Source organism: Momordica charantia, assembly GCF_013281855.1.
Source record: "Momordica charantia cultivar OHB3-1 chromosome 5 unlocalized genomic scaffold, Mcharantia_2.0 BLBB01000005.1, whole genome shotgun sequence".
Lineage (NCBI taxonomy): Eukaryota > Viridiplantae > Streptophyta > Magnoliopsida > Cucurbitales > Cucurbitaceae > Momordica > Momordica charantia.
This window is the reverse complement of record NW_028275163.1, coordinates 23,848,608-23,861,341: the sequence shown is the minus strand read 5'-3', so window position 1 is coordinate 23,861,341 and position 12,734 is coordinate 23,848,608. Positions and strand designations below refer to the sequence as shown.

The following is a 12,734-nucleotide window of genomic DNA, read 5'->3' as shown; positions in this document are numbered from 1 at the left end:
CACGACTAGTTTGGTAAATTGGTTCTCTTCATAATCAAACCAAGGTTAATATAAATCCATTCTAGTTTCTTCAAGATGTGAATTTATGGCTATACAAAAAGTACATATATAATGGTTGAGTTCAATTCTCTTCATATCTATCTACTCGATCTTCTTCTATTGCCTTCTTCCCCATTAGAGTTCTTGTTAAGGAGTTTAATTCTCTCCATGATCAAAATAATAAATTACTCGATCTAATTGTTTCGTAGTACCTTTAAACTATAGAAACTCGAACTCAACAAGGATAATTAAGGCCATTTGAATAATTTGCACAAAAGATGAATCTCTCCGATCCCGAAGGACGAGTCTCATTTAATCTATCAAAAGTGAACACGTGGACAAAAAGCTAAACATTTACATATATGGAAAAAAGATGGGAGGGGAGGAGGTCTAACAGGACAATATGATCAATCAGATCCAAACATTGCTAGGGAACATCTATCAATTGATCTCAGAAACAGGGTCTTATGCATGTACCACTCATTTTGGTTGGTGTAGTGTTCACATCACTTCAAAAAAAAGAAATAAATAAAATTTCTGGATAAAATATTCAAAGAAAAAGATTTTTCAGATACTTTCCAAATAAATAATAAAGCATTCGAATGTATTCTTTAATTTCTATTATCCTTTAAACGAGGGTAAAAAAGGAAGAGATTGTGATTAGAGCCAATAATTTCCCATCCTTTTGGTTGAAACAGATGTGGCTCTACTTTTGCAAATTTCAGACAGATAATAGTAAAAAATTCCGCTTAACAAAGTATCAAAAGAAAATAGTGTTTTTTTATGGGTTTGGTGTGAATTTGTTAATGAATTGATCAGAAAATTCTATATTATGGGTTTTGTCTTTAGCGTTATACTAAATTTTATATAAAATTAGGTTTAAACACCAATTTGTTGCTACATTTTAATAAATTTTGGCGTGAAGTATAATGCTAAAATCAAGAAGAAAATTAAATAAAAATAAAAATAAAAGAACTAAAATAGTCACTTTATAAAAATACAATAACTAAAATTAACATTTCGAAAGTATAAAGAGTACACTGAACAAATTTAAAATATAAAAACCAAAATAGAGGATTTGAAAAATAGTATTTAAACCTTAAAATTAGAGAATAAATCGGAAAATTAATGTGAGAGAGTTATTTATGTCGGTTACAAGAAGGACTAGAAAGAGAGAAGAAAAAAAAAAAACTGAAATTAGTGACAGTGAACTCTTACCATACCATCTATGCTTCCACCAAAAAATTCTTCTCATTGGTCGAGAAGAAGACTTTTCGAATTGGATCCAAGTGAAATCAAGTCACCAAATTTCAAATTTTACATGAAAATTAAATAGTTGCACAGATGCTTTCTTCCAAAAAAGTGCAACTAATTGCTGGTTCTTTTTACTGTCCATTGATACACAAATAAGAACAAAAATTAAACAATTAAGGATAAATATATGTTTTAATCTCTAATATTTTTAAATTTTCTTTTTCTTTGATTTCCGTTATTTAAAATTTTAATTTAATATTTAATTTTTTAACATTTTCAATAAATTTTTTTCTATCAAAAAATATTAAAATAGGTTGATAATAAACCTTCGTAGTAATTAGTAAGATAAGATACTTGGTAAATTGACAAAAATTAAGAAGAAAAATTAGGCCACCCAAAAGAGAATTTGTTTCCTTCCGAGGAGAAAATAATAATAATAATAAAACTTTTTCCCAGTTCTAAGAATTTTCGTAGAGGAATTAAAAGTTTCATCGGGCAACAAATTCATTATTTAAATTTCTGCCAAAGATAAGCTTATCATAAATCAAGTTTAACATTTATTCCATTCTTAGAATAGGGATTAATCTTTTTAAACCATAGGAACTAAACTGAAAAACATTCTAGAGTAAGATATACATATATTTAGGCAATAATTAATTACTAAAGTTGAAAATTATATAGATTTATTATCAATAATAACTAATCTTATATAAGTAGTATGATAACGACACTCGAATCTGTAGAGTGACTTTTGATTGACAAATTATGAGCTTTGTATTTGACAGAATATAATTCCCCACTCTTATCCTTTTCCCTTTTAACCTATTTCTCTTTTCTCTCTCTCTCTTTCATAATTGCTTGGCCATGCTGACAGCTATGCAATTCCATTTCAGACTTAATTTCACAACCACTTTATTGTTGCTTTGTAATGGAGATACAGTTTTTGGAAAATTTTTGTAGTTTTATTCATCTTTATTTATTGACCCAAAAAAAAAAAAAACCTCACTCAATCAATTCCGTTATCTTGCTAATTAAGAAGCTTAGTTTAGCCCATTAATATCTCTCATCTCTCTGCCAAGCCAAAGGAATGAATTCCCAATTGCAGATCAGAAAAGGGGGTGGTTTTCAGATTTCCTTTCTGTAGTAAAAAGGAGAGGGACTTTTGAATTTTGATTTAGATGAGGGAAAATTTTGCCTGAAATGGTGGGCTATGGGTGATTATAAGGTGATTAGAAATGGTGGGTTTTGCTCAGTTTATAATTGCAGTGCGGACATGAAGTGGCCGAAGGCCCCAAACCCATAAAAAGCCCACCACTTGTCTATAAAAATACAGCAAAGAGAAAATACAGAAGAGAGAAGAGAACAAAGGAGAGGAGGGGGACTGGAGGAGGGGAGGGACAACAATGTCAGATTTGTAGTTTGTTTAGTGTGTTTTTATTATCCCCATGCTAGATCGCATAAGAAAAAAGAAAAGAAAAAACAGAGAAAGAGAAAGAGAAACTAACCGGGTGGATCCTCTGTGGAAAAAGCTTCCAAAAAACCCTCACTGATTCAATCGGCTGGCTCTCCCTTTTGATCACTCTCATCTCAGACCAAACGCTGCCACTTTCTTAACCGTTATGTGCTTTTACAGCTCAGTGTGTTCCGGGAAGATGGCACAGAAGCAAGGGCCAAACAACCCATAAATCCCAGATTCAAGGTACACAGGACCAGCACCACCTCCATATTCTCTGAACTTGTATTAAGACTGTTGCTTTCTTGTCTCAAGGGACATTTTGCAGTTATTTTAGCCCATACCTGTCCGGTCTTTATCTGAAAAAAAAAAGGAAAAAATAAGAGTTTTTGTTTCATATTAATGGTGTCTGGATATATTGGGGGGGATGTAGTTTCAGGAATAACGGTTGTGGGTTTTGAGTATGAACAAAACCTGGAGCTGAGAGTGGGTCTGGGTCGTGTTCTTGATCTGGGATGATGAATTTTTTGATTGCTGGCTCATTTGGATGATACATATGAAACACAAACTCCTGAAATTTTGTGTCCATTGACTGGCCTTTTAGAAAAAATGGTTAAACCCTGCTGGAAACCCCATGATGATGGCGATTCAAACGGACGAGTTGATGGGTTGTTGTGGTCTAAGGATCTGGGGCATCATGTTTATGGACAATTCTCCATGGCAGTAATCCAAGCTAATAATGTGGTGGAAGATCAAAGCCAGCTTGAATCTGGGGCATTGAGTATGACCAACCCGGGTCCGCAGGGGACTTTCGTCGGAGTCTACGACGGCCATGGTGGAACCGAGGCTTCACGGTTTGTCAACGACAATCTCTTCAGCAATCTCAAAAGTTGGTTTTCATCTTCATTGCAAACACTCTTCTATAATCTGAATTTTGGTTTTCTGGGTCTTGAATTTTAAGTCCCCTCGAGCCTTTTTTGATGTGTCTTTGTGGTTTTTCCAAAGTGCAGGATATGCATCTTTGCATCAAAGCATATCAGAAAACGTTATCAGGAAGGCTTTTGCAGCAACAGAAGAGGGATTTCTCTCTCTTGTCCAGAAGCAGTGGCTTAATGAACCAAAGATTGCATCTGCTGGATCATGTTGTTTGGTGGGGATCATATGCAATGGACAACTATATATTGCAAATGCAGGTGATTCGAGAGTAGTGCTTGGGAGAACTGAGAGAGCCACTAAAGAAGTCATTGCCATTCAACTCTCCGCAGAGCACAATGCAAGCATAGACTCAGTGAGAGATGAACTTCGGATGGTTCATCCAGAAGATCCTCAGATTGTGATTCTAAAACACAATGTTTGGCGAGTTAAAGGTCTCATACAGGTAATTTTCCTGAAAAACTTCTCGAAATCTGCTGAGAGTAGTTGCTAATTGTTAAGTGACGCAATCTAGAAAGCCCCCAGAGTTCTGATTCTTCAAAACCTTACCCCCTGCAGATTTCAAGATCCATTGGTGATGCATATTTGAAGAAGGCACAATTCAATAGACCTCCTCTGCCACCTAAATTTCAACTGCCTGAGCCATTTTACAAACCGATCCTCAGTGCAGAACCATCAACGCTGGTACACAAACTCCGTCCAGAAGATCAATATCTCATATTTGCTTCTGATGGCCTTTGGGAGCACCTTAGCAACCAGAAGACTGTTGACATCGTCAACAGCTATCCTCGAAATGTAAGAATCGATCTCCTCATAAACCACCATCTTGTTGATCGACAACATTGATGACTTGACAACCTACTGTCGTATTCTTCCTTACCAAAATTCACTTGAATTTATGGTTCAACTTGATGAAAACTGCAGGGAATAGCAAGGAGACTTGTCAAGGCTGCACTTCGAGAAGCAGCTAAAAAAAGAGAGATGAGATATTCAGACCTGAAAAAGATAGATAGAGGGGTGAGAAGGCATTTCCACGACGACATCTCTGTGGTAGTTGTGTTCTTAGATCCTCATTTGATCAATGGTAGGCCGGCCCCCTGTTCCTTGTCAATCAGAGGAGGAGAAGGTCTCCCTTCATCGGCAAACTCCTAGCTGGTAAACTTCGTTAATGTCTTTATACCCTTTTCAATTTCTTGACAAACAAAACTAGAAATTTCAGGCTTCTTAGAAAGATCTATCAATTTGTAAGATCTTCTATTAGCGAGTAAAATAGAAGATGACGGATGTAAATGTACAAAGTTCGTAAATTGTTTCTTGATGTAACAAAATGAAACGACATCCTTCATCTTTGTAAATCTTGTTTTTCCATTGGAAATATCAATCTTGTCCAGTTCTACCATCAATATATGATAGTCTCTCGTTTGGAGAGTTGCAGATTAGCAGCCATAAAAAATGTCTGATACCACTGTACAATAAGCAAATGATTTCCATGAAAGCTGAACCTTGTCCTGTTCCCCGAGAAAAGCAAGCCTGAAACACAATGAAAGCCAAATCTTTACATGAAAAGTGAACAAGTCATTCGTTACTCCATCTGACAGGCTGTTAAACGTTTTCCTAAACCCCTTAGAACTTAGAAGTGATAACTGAGAAAAATATGACTAAATAAAACGAAGTGAAAACAGTCACAAGGTTTTTGAAGCAAATCCTGAACTCTTCTGAGTTCCATCAACCAGGCTCGAAAATGATTAAAACTAAAGGAAAGGCAACTAGGATTTCAGTGTGCAAGTGTTGAGAAAGAAGCAAATCAGGAGCAGCAACTAAACTAAGAACCTGCAAAGGATAAAAAAATCGATTAGATAATTTCTACCATGCAAATAAAGTTGAGCAGGGTCAATTTTTTTTTTTTTTTTTTCAGTTGAGCAGGGTCAATTAGATCATCAAAAACAGTAAAAAAAATACTTCTTTTAGGCCACTGCTCTGCCCTCCATATAACAGGGATTCTTACAGAAAATTATGAACTACAGACTGTACACCTATTGACCATTGAAAGCCGTACCAAACAAGTTGCCTAACCTACTAAGAACCCACAGGTACATCTCCCTTGCCATTTATTTGAGTCGAACTCAAAGGGCTTGCTTGAGCATTGGGAACAACTGAAAATATCGATGATGGTGATAGTATAGATAATTTAAAACTAAATGGAAGGTAAACCCTCTAATTTGATGAAGAGGGTGCAGTTCTGGAAATTTGAAACTTCACCTCCGTCTAATGGAGTCCAATATTATACTTCTCATACAAAATAATGGCCGCATCCTTAAATTGAAAAGGCTATGGATACGAAGAATTATAATAGCTCGGCTTGTCCAATTGATTAAATGTATAACAGCTTGGCTGATCATAAGATTTTATGGTGTAGCGTCCTAATTGCATTCTATGAAGGGAACTCTACGGAAATGGGGCAAATCTGGCAAGCCGAGCTTTTTTCTTTGCCTCCTCGTCAGTAGCCATGGACAAAGTTAAGAGCTCAAACCTGAAAAAGCAGATAAGATAGTCAAACTGAGGAAATAAGTAGTACAAATTTCTCGAACGCAATACTAGTGAAGCAGAAAAACCTCTCTGCTCTTGCCTTTCTCTTCAGCTCCTCTGATTTGGCCACTTCATCTGATCCACATGCTGAGCCAATTCCGAACCTACCAAAATTTCGTTTCAGAAACGACCAACTTTAAATTGTCGAACGACACTAGAAATGAAAATAATGAAAAGTTGTTCCCCAAAATGAAAGAACATAAGATGCAATGCGAAGAAACTCAGAGCAACCTTCTGCATTTCACTTCGGAGAAATGAGAATACAAAATCTTTCGTTCCTGAATAACTGCATTTATCAGTTGATGAATTTACTATCGATCCATAATACGGCATCAAATTCAAGCAAGGAAACAAAATATATAATACTACACTCCTCCATTCCTCAGACCCTAGACATTCGAATAGGCACTAAACCGTACGAAAAAGAAACAATGCCACGAAACCGCAAAATCACCTCTCGGCTCGAGAGTATCGCTTTTCTGCCTCCGACAAACGTACGGGAATCCCGAACCGCTCTGCACGACGGATCTTCTTAAAGATATCAAAAACAGAAGCATGATACTCCGGAATTCTCCCCACGGCGGCACGTTGGGAATCCATGCCTTCCTTCGCAGCGCTAAGAGTTGCGGACGAGGGAGGTCCGGTATCGGAGGAACGGCGATCTTGGTGCCGATCTACTCCGACATTACCGGCGATTGCGAATCCTGAATCAAGTGGTAGGATCGGTTTTGGTCGTAGATGAGCATTTTCGCTGAGTTCTGCTGTCAAATCGGTCGCCATTGAAGAAGCGAGATCGGGACCTGCGCGAAATTTTGAATCGAGAATGTAACAGGGCGAGCTCTTCGATGCAGTTACCTTCTTTTTTTTTTTTGTCACATTTTATATTTTCAACGCGGAACCGGTTTGGCGGTTTTTTTACTTTTTTTTTGGCGGTTCGTTCATTTTTGGCGGGTTTATATATTTGACAAATTTTATGTGATTAAATTTGGTGATTAAATTTTGCTGACTTATATTTTTTATATGAATAGACAAAGTTTTGTTATAATTTCTCTTTCCTTTTCTGGCATTTCCTTCCTCTATTCTCTCCTCCTTCAATCGACACCTTACTTAATGTTGAAGTATGGAAGCTTACAAAAATAATTCAAAACAAAAGGTTGGTTATGATGTATATAACATTGTGGATATGACAGTGAAAATTTAAATCCTTAAAGAGCAAAAACATTTCCAAGTACTGCTTAAATTAATTGTAGGACAATATTTTTAATTGACAGATCATGACGGGAAACAAAAAGAAAATTGTTTAAAAATTACAATCTTATGTTGGAAATATCTATTAGTTGAACGGTATTCACTTTAAGTTAATAACACATCTACATGGAATAGATTTAAAAAATTTTAAAAAGTATAACTAATTTGTGTGTGTATATATCACATTTAAAAAGTTTTTAAAAAAATAATGTAATAATCCATATAAAAATATTTCAAAAATGGAAAATTTTATGTATTGTAAATTATAAATATTCATAGGGTAGCCTTTTAAGAGAGTGACTGCTAAATCTTGGCAGGCTCCCATCTTGAATTTAGACCATGATACTATATCAATATTAATATAATTCATCTTATAAATTTTAGATCTCTTATCCTTTATCCTTTAGGGATGTTTAACCTAAATTGATGAAGATTTTGTTTTAAAATAGAAATAACATATTAAAGACTAATAAATAGAAGGAAAAAATAAACAAGCTATAATTATACAATAAGTGGAGGTGGAAGGTTCGAATTCATGATGTCTTGATAAAAACATGTTGTAGCTGGCAAGTATATAATTTAATGGTTTTATATCTTAATTATTTATTTAAGTTCATAATTTTCCTATATTAAATTAAATCAAGGAAAATCATAGTAGGTAGCAAATTTTTTTTATATATTTAAAAATATGTCACCTGTTTTTAAAATTTTCAAATATAGCAAAAATTTTCACTTATATCATATACTCATATTAGTAGTATATTAAACAAATACATTAGATGTTTATCAAATATATATTGCACAAACACTCATATCAGTAGTATATTAAATATATATCACATACATATTACAAGTATATCAGATACTTATATCAATAATATATCAGATATATATAACATACATATATCAGTAGTTAGGTATATTACAAATATATTACAGATGTATATCATTAGAGTAAAATTATTATTTTAAAATTCGACTTCCACTTTTTTAGAAAAAAATATTATATTTAAAACAATCAAATATGATTGCTATTTTGCTAAATTTACTCGATGTTTTTCTCATAGCAGATGAAATAAAAGTGTGTCACCAAGGACGTAAGAAAGTTTGGATTCTTTTATTATTTCGTATCAAACTAATAATAAAATAATCCCCTTTCTCAAAAGAATAATAATAGTGTATCAAATAATAATAATAATAATAATAGAAAAATAAAATAATCCTCAAAAAGTTCACCACTAGTCCACTTTAATCGGTAGTTCGTCCTCCTGAAAAAAGAAAACAATAAATCAAAAGTATTTTTACGAAACTCAGCAGCCAGCTCTGCCACGTCAGTGCTTGCGACTCCCATTCCACTCTTCGACTCTGCTCCGATGGCCTATATAAGGGCTCTCGCCGGCAACTTTCCTCGTCACCGGCCATCAAAAACCTCCTGATACTCACACTGCCGAATTCATCTACCAAATTTCTCCGCCGTAAGAAAGTTATGGCTACTCCGTGAGTATTTCGCAATGGAAGAAACAAGTTTCTTGTTTGTGTTCATTTGGATTGGATTTGTAGTTCTCTTTTCTTATTTTGGCTGATTAATCTGGTTGTCGTTTCTGTTGTTTGGTTTACTTCTTTAGAACTGTGGTGGTGCCGGAAGTTCGTCCGCCGTCGTTGGAAGCCACCGCCGAACAACCTCCGCTCTTCGACGGAACCACCAGGTTGTTTGTTTATGCGCATTTCTCTGTTAATCTGGTGTTTTGATGCTTAGAAAACTAATTTGTATGTGCATTGTCGCTCAAGAAATTCTCTAACCCTAAGATTCTGCAATTTGGGGGTTCTGTCTCTGAAGGTTGTATATGGCTTACTATTGCCCATTTGCGCAGCGTCCTTGGATTACAAGAAATTACAAGGTCATTTCTCTGTTCAGTTCTTGGTTATTTAAAGAGATTCATGTTTACAAGCTGCTGATTTCTCATTTTCCTTAAGGACGTTATTTTTTCTTCTTGTTTTCTGGGGATGGCAGGGATTGCAAGATCAAATTAAGCTAGTGCCTCTAAACATTCAAAATAGGCCTCACTGGTATAAGGAAAAAGTCTACCCTCCAAACAAGGTTAGGTTGAAATTTTAGCTTGCTAGCACACTTATTCTTATAGTTTTTAAATACTTTTTTTTTTTTTTTTTGTTATTGAACTTTGCTTTAACCTGCTTTGATCCTCATGTAGTGTGACATTTCAGACTGTGTGTTTTCACTTATATGTCCCAAATCTTGTATCTAGCTTGAAAACATGCGACTGAGATTTATGTTAAATATGCATGGAAAAGTTCAATGGCAACGACTTGAAGGTTATTGGAAATTTAGGGATTAAAATAAAACATTTGAGATCAGTTGGAAACAAAAAGGGGACTAAAGACATGCTAACCATGTAGGGTCCGTTTGGTAACGTTCTCATCTCTTGTTTCTTTGTTTCCAACTTTCTTCACAAATCTAAGCATTTTGGAACTAACTTTTCTCATTTTTTGGAACATTCTCACAATTGTATAAAAATTTTAGAAACAACCCAAACGAGTTTCTTCTTGTTTGTTCTCATTTCCAATTTATCTCAAAACATAAATAAAAAGATTGTTTTATGATACTTGAATTTATGGACGTTTGAGCCATGCAATTCATTTTTCGTTGTTAAAAATGAAGAAACAGAAATAAGAAACAAGAATGTTACCAAACGAGCATGTGTCTCTCTCTTTTTATTTTTATTTTTTAATATTCTCAAATTTGTATTAAAATTTTGGAAACAACCGAAACAATTTTATTATTTCTTGTTCCCATTTCCAATTTATTCTAAAACATAAATAAAAATATTGTTTTATGATACTTTAATTCATGGATCTTGGGGCGTTCAATTCATTTTTCTTTATTAAAATTGAGGAAACATAAACAAAAAACAAAAACGTTACCGAACGAGTCGGTACTTTCCTTGTGGTAAATGTTTGGCTTACTTGATTGAGAAGTGACAATGGGATTCCCTCTTATTTTCAGGTGCCAGCTTTGGAACACAATGGAAAAGTAATTGGAGAAAGTCTTGATTTGATCAAATACATAGATAGCAACTTTGAAGGACCTTCTCTTTTCCCAAATGTGAGTAGTGAAAAGTTGTGTTACTCCATAGGCTTCTCATCTTCCTTGAGTTGCTCTGCTGTTCAAAACACTTAAAAGAAATTGTCCTGTTGATGCTAGTTAATGATCTGGCTTAATCATTCAAAAACAAAATGTAGGATCCTGCTAGAACAGAATTTGGTGAAGAGTTGCTAAATTATATTGATACATTTACTGGAGCAGTATACCCTTCATTTAAGGGTGACCCAGCTAAAGAAGCAGGCAAAGGACCCTCATCTCTCTCTCCAATCTTTTCTTTAGTTATTGTTATAACAATAACTGATTTATTCTGATGATTTTTCTTTAGGTCCTCAATTTGATTACCTTGAGAATGCTCTCCAGAAATTCGATGATGGGCCATTCTTTTTGGGTCAATTCAGTGGGGTAATTCTACTATTAATTGACGCTGAGTGTTTTTCTAGTAAAGTATGTGGGGGTGAGGGATCGAACTCACGATCTCTTAGTTGGAAATATATTTCAATTACCGATATATATTTCAATTACCGATGAGCTATGCTCGCTTTTGGTAGATGCAAGTGTAATGAGATGGTTTATGTAATGTATAACTTGACAGTTTCCTAATTACTTTTGTATTGATTGTTGCTGAACTTTTCTTAACTGAGTTTTGTGTTCTTTAGGTGGACATTGCATACATTACATTTATAGAAAGGTTCCAAGTATTCTTATCTGAGGTTTTCAAGTATGATATCACAGAAGGAAGGCCTAATCTAGCTGTATGGATTGAGGTAATTCAGTTCAATTTACGTTATTGTTAAATGAAATATCCTTATTCCAATAATCACTTATAGTTATGTATGTATTTTGAGAGTTTTGTTTTTGTTTAAATTCTATTTTGGAATTTTTTTTAGTACACCATGTGAGAATGAGGATCGAACTCACAATCTCTTGGTTTGAGATATACGTCAATTACCGATGAGTTAGGCTTACTTGAGCTATTTTGCATCTTTTAACTTTTATGTTTATTTTATTTCAATTTGTGTAGTGTCGTATCTTACTTAGACTTTAGATTTGACTTTACGTGAAAATCTATTTTGGTCATTGCAACTAGAACTCCATATTATGCCAAGTTGAGTTTAGCATATACTTAACAATGGCGAAATAATTGTTTAGGAAAGTTCGAGAACTAAAATAAAATATCTAAAAGTTTAAAAGATTAAGAAATAATAATAATGCAATCTATTGCAGGAGTTTGACAAGATTGATGCCTACAAGCAAACAAAGTATGATCCTCAAGCCATTGTTGAGCTTTATAAAAAGCGTTTCATGGTACCATATACTATACTTAACACAATTTCTTACTATGAATTTACTATTTTGACCTCTTTATGATGATGATAGATGTAATTTTTGTTGTTGGTAGGCTTGAGAACAAATATGGAGATCCAACACTATTCTATCTCGAACCTCGATCAGGAATTTCAAATTCGCACGTTTACTTCTTTTTGCGTGCTTGGTTTCTTGAATTTATATCGTCTTCAAAATCCACTTGTATTGTTATGTTATCATTAAGTGTAAGTTTGGAATGAGTAAATGTTTTTTACAAGGTTTTAGACGTTAACATTGATAGAAATGTCGAATGAAAATGTTGATGGAATAATCGATAAAACATCGACGTAGATATATATATATATTTTTTTTTTGGAAATCATAAAAATCAATACATTTTGAAAATAATTGTGAAAGTCTGTTGATATTTTCTCTATTTCATTGATTTTTTACTATATAAGGAAAATGATGCTTTATCTGTTTTTGTCAATTTCGAACTTGTGAAGATATAAAGATTACGTGTCTATAGGAATTTAATAGCTTGATTTTTGAAAATCTAAAGTCATGCCCAACTTACATTAGTTTGGAATTAACGTTGAGATTTTTTTTTTATCTTACTTTATTTCAACAATTGCAAAGTGGTTTAAATCTCATATTTTTGTCCTAATTCCTATTGCGAATAATTAGAGTGGGTGTAAAAAGTATTACAAAAATGTCGGATTTTATTTCAACATGTTTCTATTTAACTATTTTAGTTGGTCAATATCAAAATTAGTTGACAATAAAAATATATCG

The 12,734-nt window shown here is 33.9% G+C and overlaps 3 protein-coding genes and 1 long non-coding RNA gene across 6 annotated transcripts; 2 read left to right on the top strand and 2 right to left on the bottom strand.

The window, feature by feature from the left end:
* Positions 1–282: 282 nt before the first annotated feature.
* On the bottom strand, positions 283–2,250 carry LOC148211566 (uncharacterized). Its single transcript, XR_015790744.1, has 2 exons — positions 1,258–2,250; positions 283–548 (listed from the first exon to the last, which is right to left on the bottom strand). It is a non-coding gene; the product is annotated as an uncharacterized LOC148211566 (long non-coding RNA).
* A 119-nt stretch (positions 2,251–2,369) lies between these two features.
* Positions 2,370–5,034, top strand: LOC111015096 (putative protein phosphatase 2C 38). 2 transcript variants are annotated; one of them, XM_022290013.2, is made up of 5 exons: positions 2,371–2,992; positions 3,351–3,635; positions 3,757–4,124; positions 4,238–4,474; positions 4,604–5,034. In XM_022290013.2, exons 2-5 carry the CDS (start codon positions 3,356–3,358, stop codon positions 4,829–4,831), a joined length of 1,113 nt encoding a protein of 370 aa, XP_022145705.1. In that variant the 5' UTR covers positions 2,371–2,992; positions 3,351–3,355; the 3' UTR covers positions 4,832–5,034. The 2 variants fall into 2 exon arrangements, with proteins under 2 accessions (XP_022145704.1, XP_022145705.1); XM_022290012.2 differs by having other exon boundaries at positions 2,370–3,635.
* Positions 5,035–5,099: 65 nt separating this feature from the next.
* Positions 5,100–7,178, bottom strand: LOC111015100 (uncharacterized). Of its 2 annotated transcripts, XR_002601981.2 has the most exons (4): positions 6,720–7,178; positions 6,292–6,369; positions 5,939–6,209; positions 5,100–5,209 (listed from the first exon to the last, which is right to left on the bottom strand). XR_002601981.2 is itself a non-coding variant. In XM_022290016.2 (3 exons), exons 1-3 carry the CDS (start codon positions 7,043–7,045, stop codon positions 6,125–6,127), a joined length of 489 nt encoding a protein of 162 aa, XP_022145708.1. In that variant the 5' UTR covers positions 7,046–7,178; the 3' UTR covers positions 5,834–6,124. The 2 variants fall into 2 exon arrangements, 1 of the variants encoding a protein (XP_022145708.1); XM_022290016.2 differs by lacking the exon at positions 5,100–5,209 and having other exon boundaries at positions 5,834–6,209.
* Positions 7,179–8,789: 1,611 nt separating this feature from the next.
* Positions 8,790–12,295, top strand: LOC111014954 (glutathione S-transferase L3). The gene is made up of 10 exons (XM_022289833.2): positions 8,790–9,010; positions 9,139–9,219; positions 9,351–9,411; positions 9,525–9,611; positions 10,536–10,634; positions 10,772–10,874; positions 10,960–11,036; positions 11,291–11,398; positions 11,859–11,939; positions 12,034–12,295. Exons 1-10 carry the CDS (start codon positions 9,000–9,002, stop codon positions 12,037–12,039), a joined length of 714 nt encoding a protein of 237 aa, XP_022145525.1. The 5' UTR covers positions 8,790–8,999; the 3' UTR covers positions 12,040–12,295.
* The last annotated feature ends 439 nt before the right edge of the window (positions 12,296–12,734 follow it).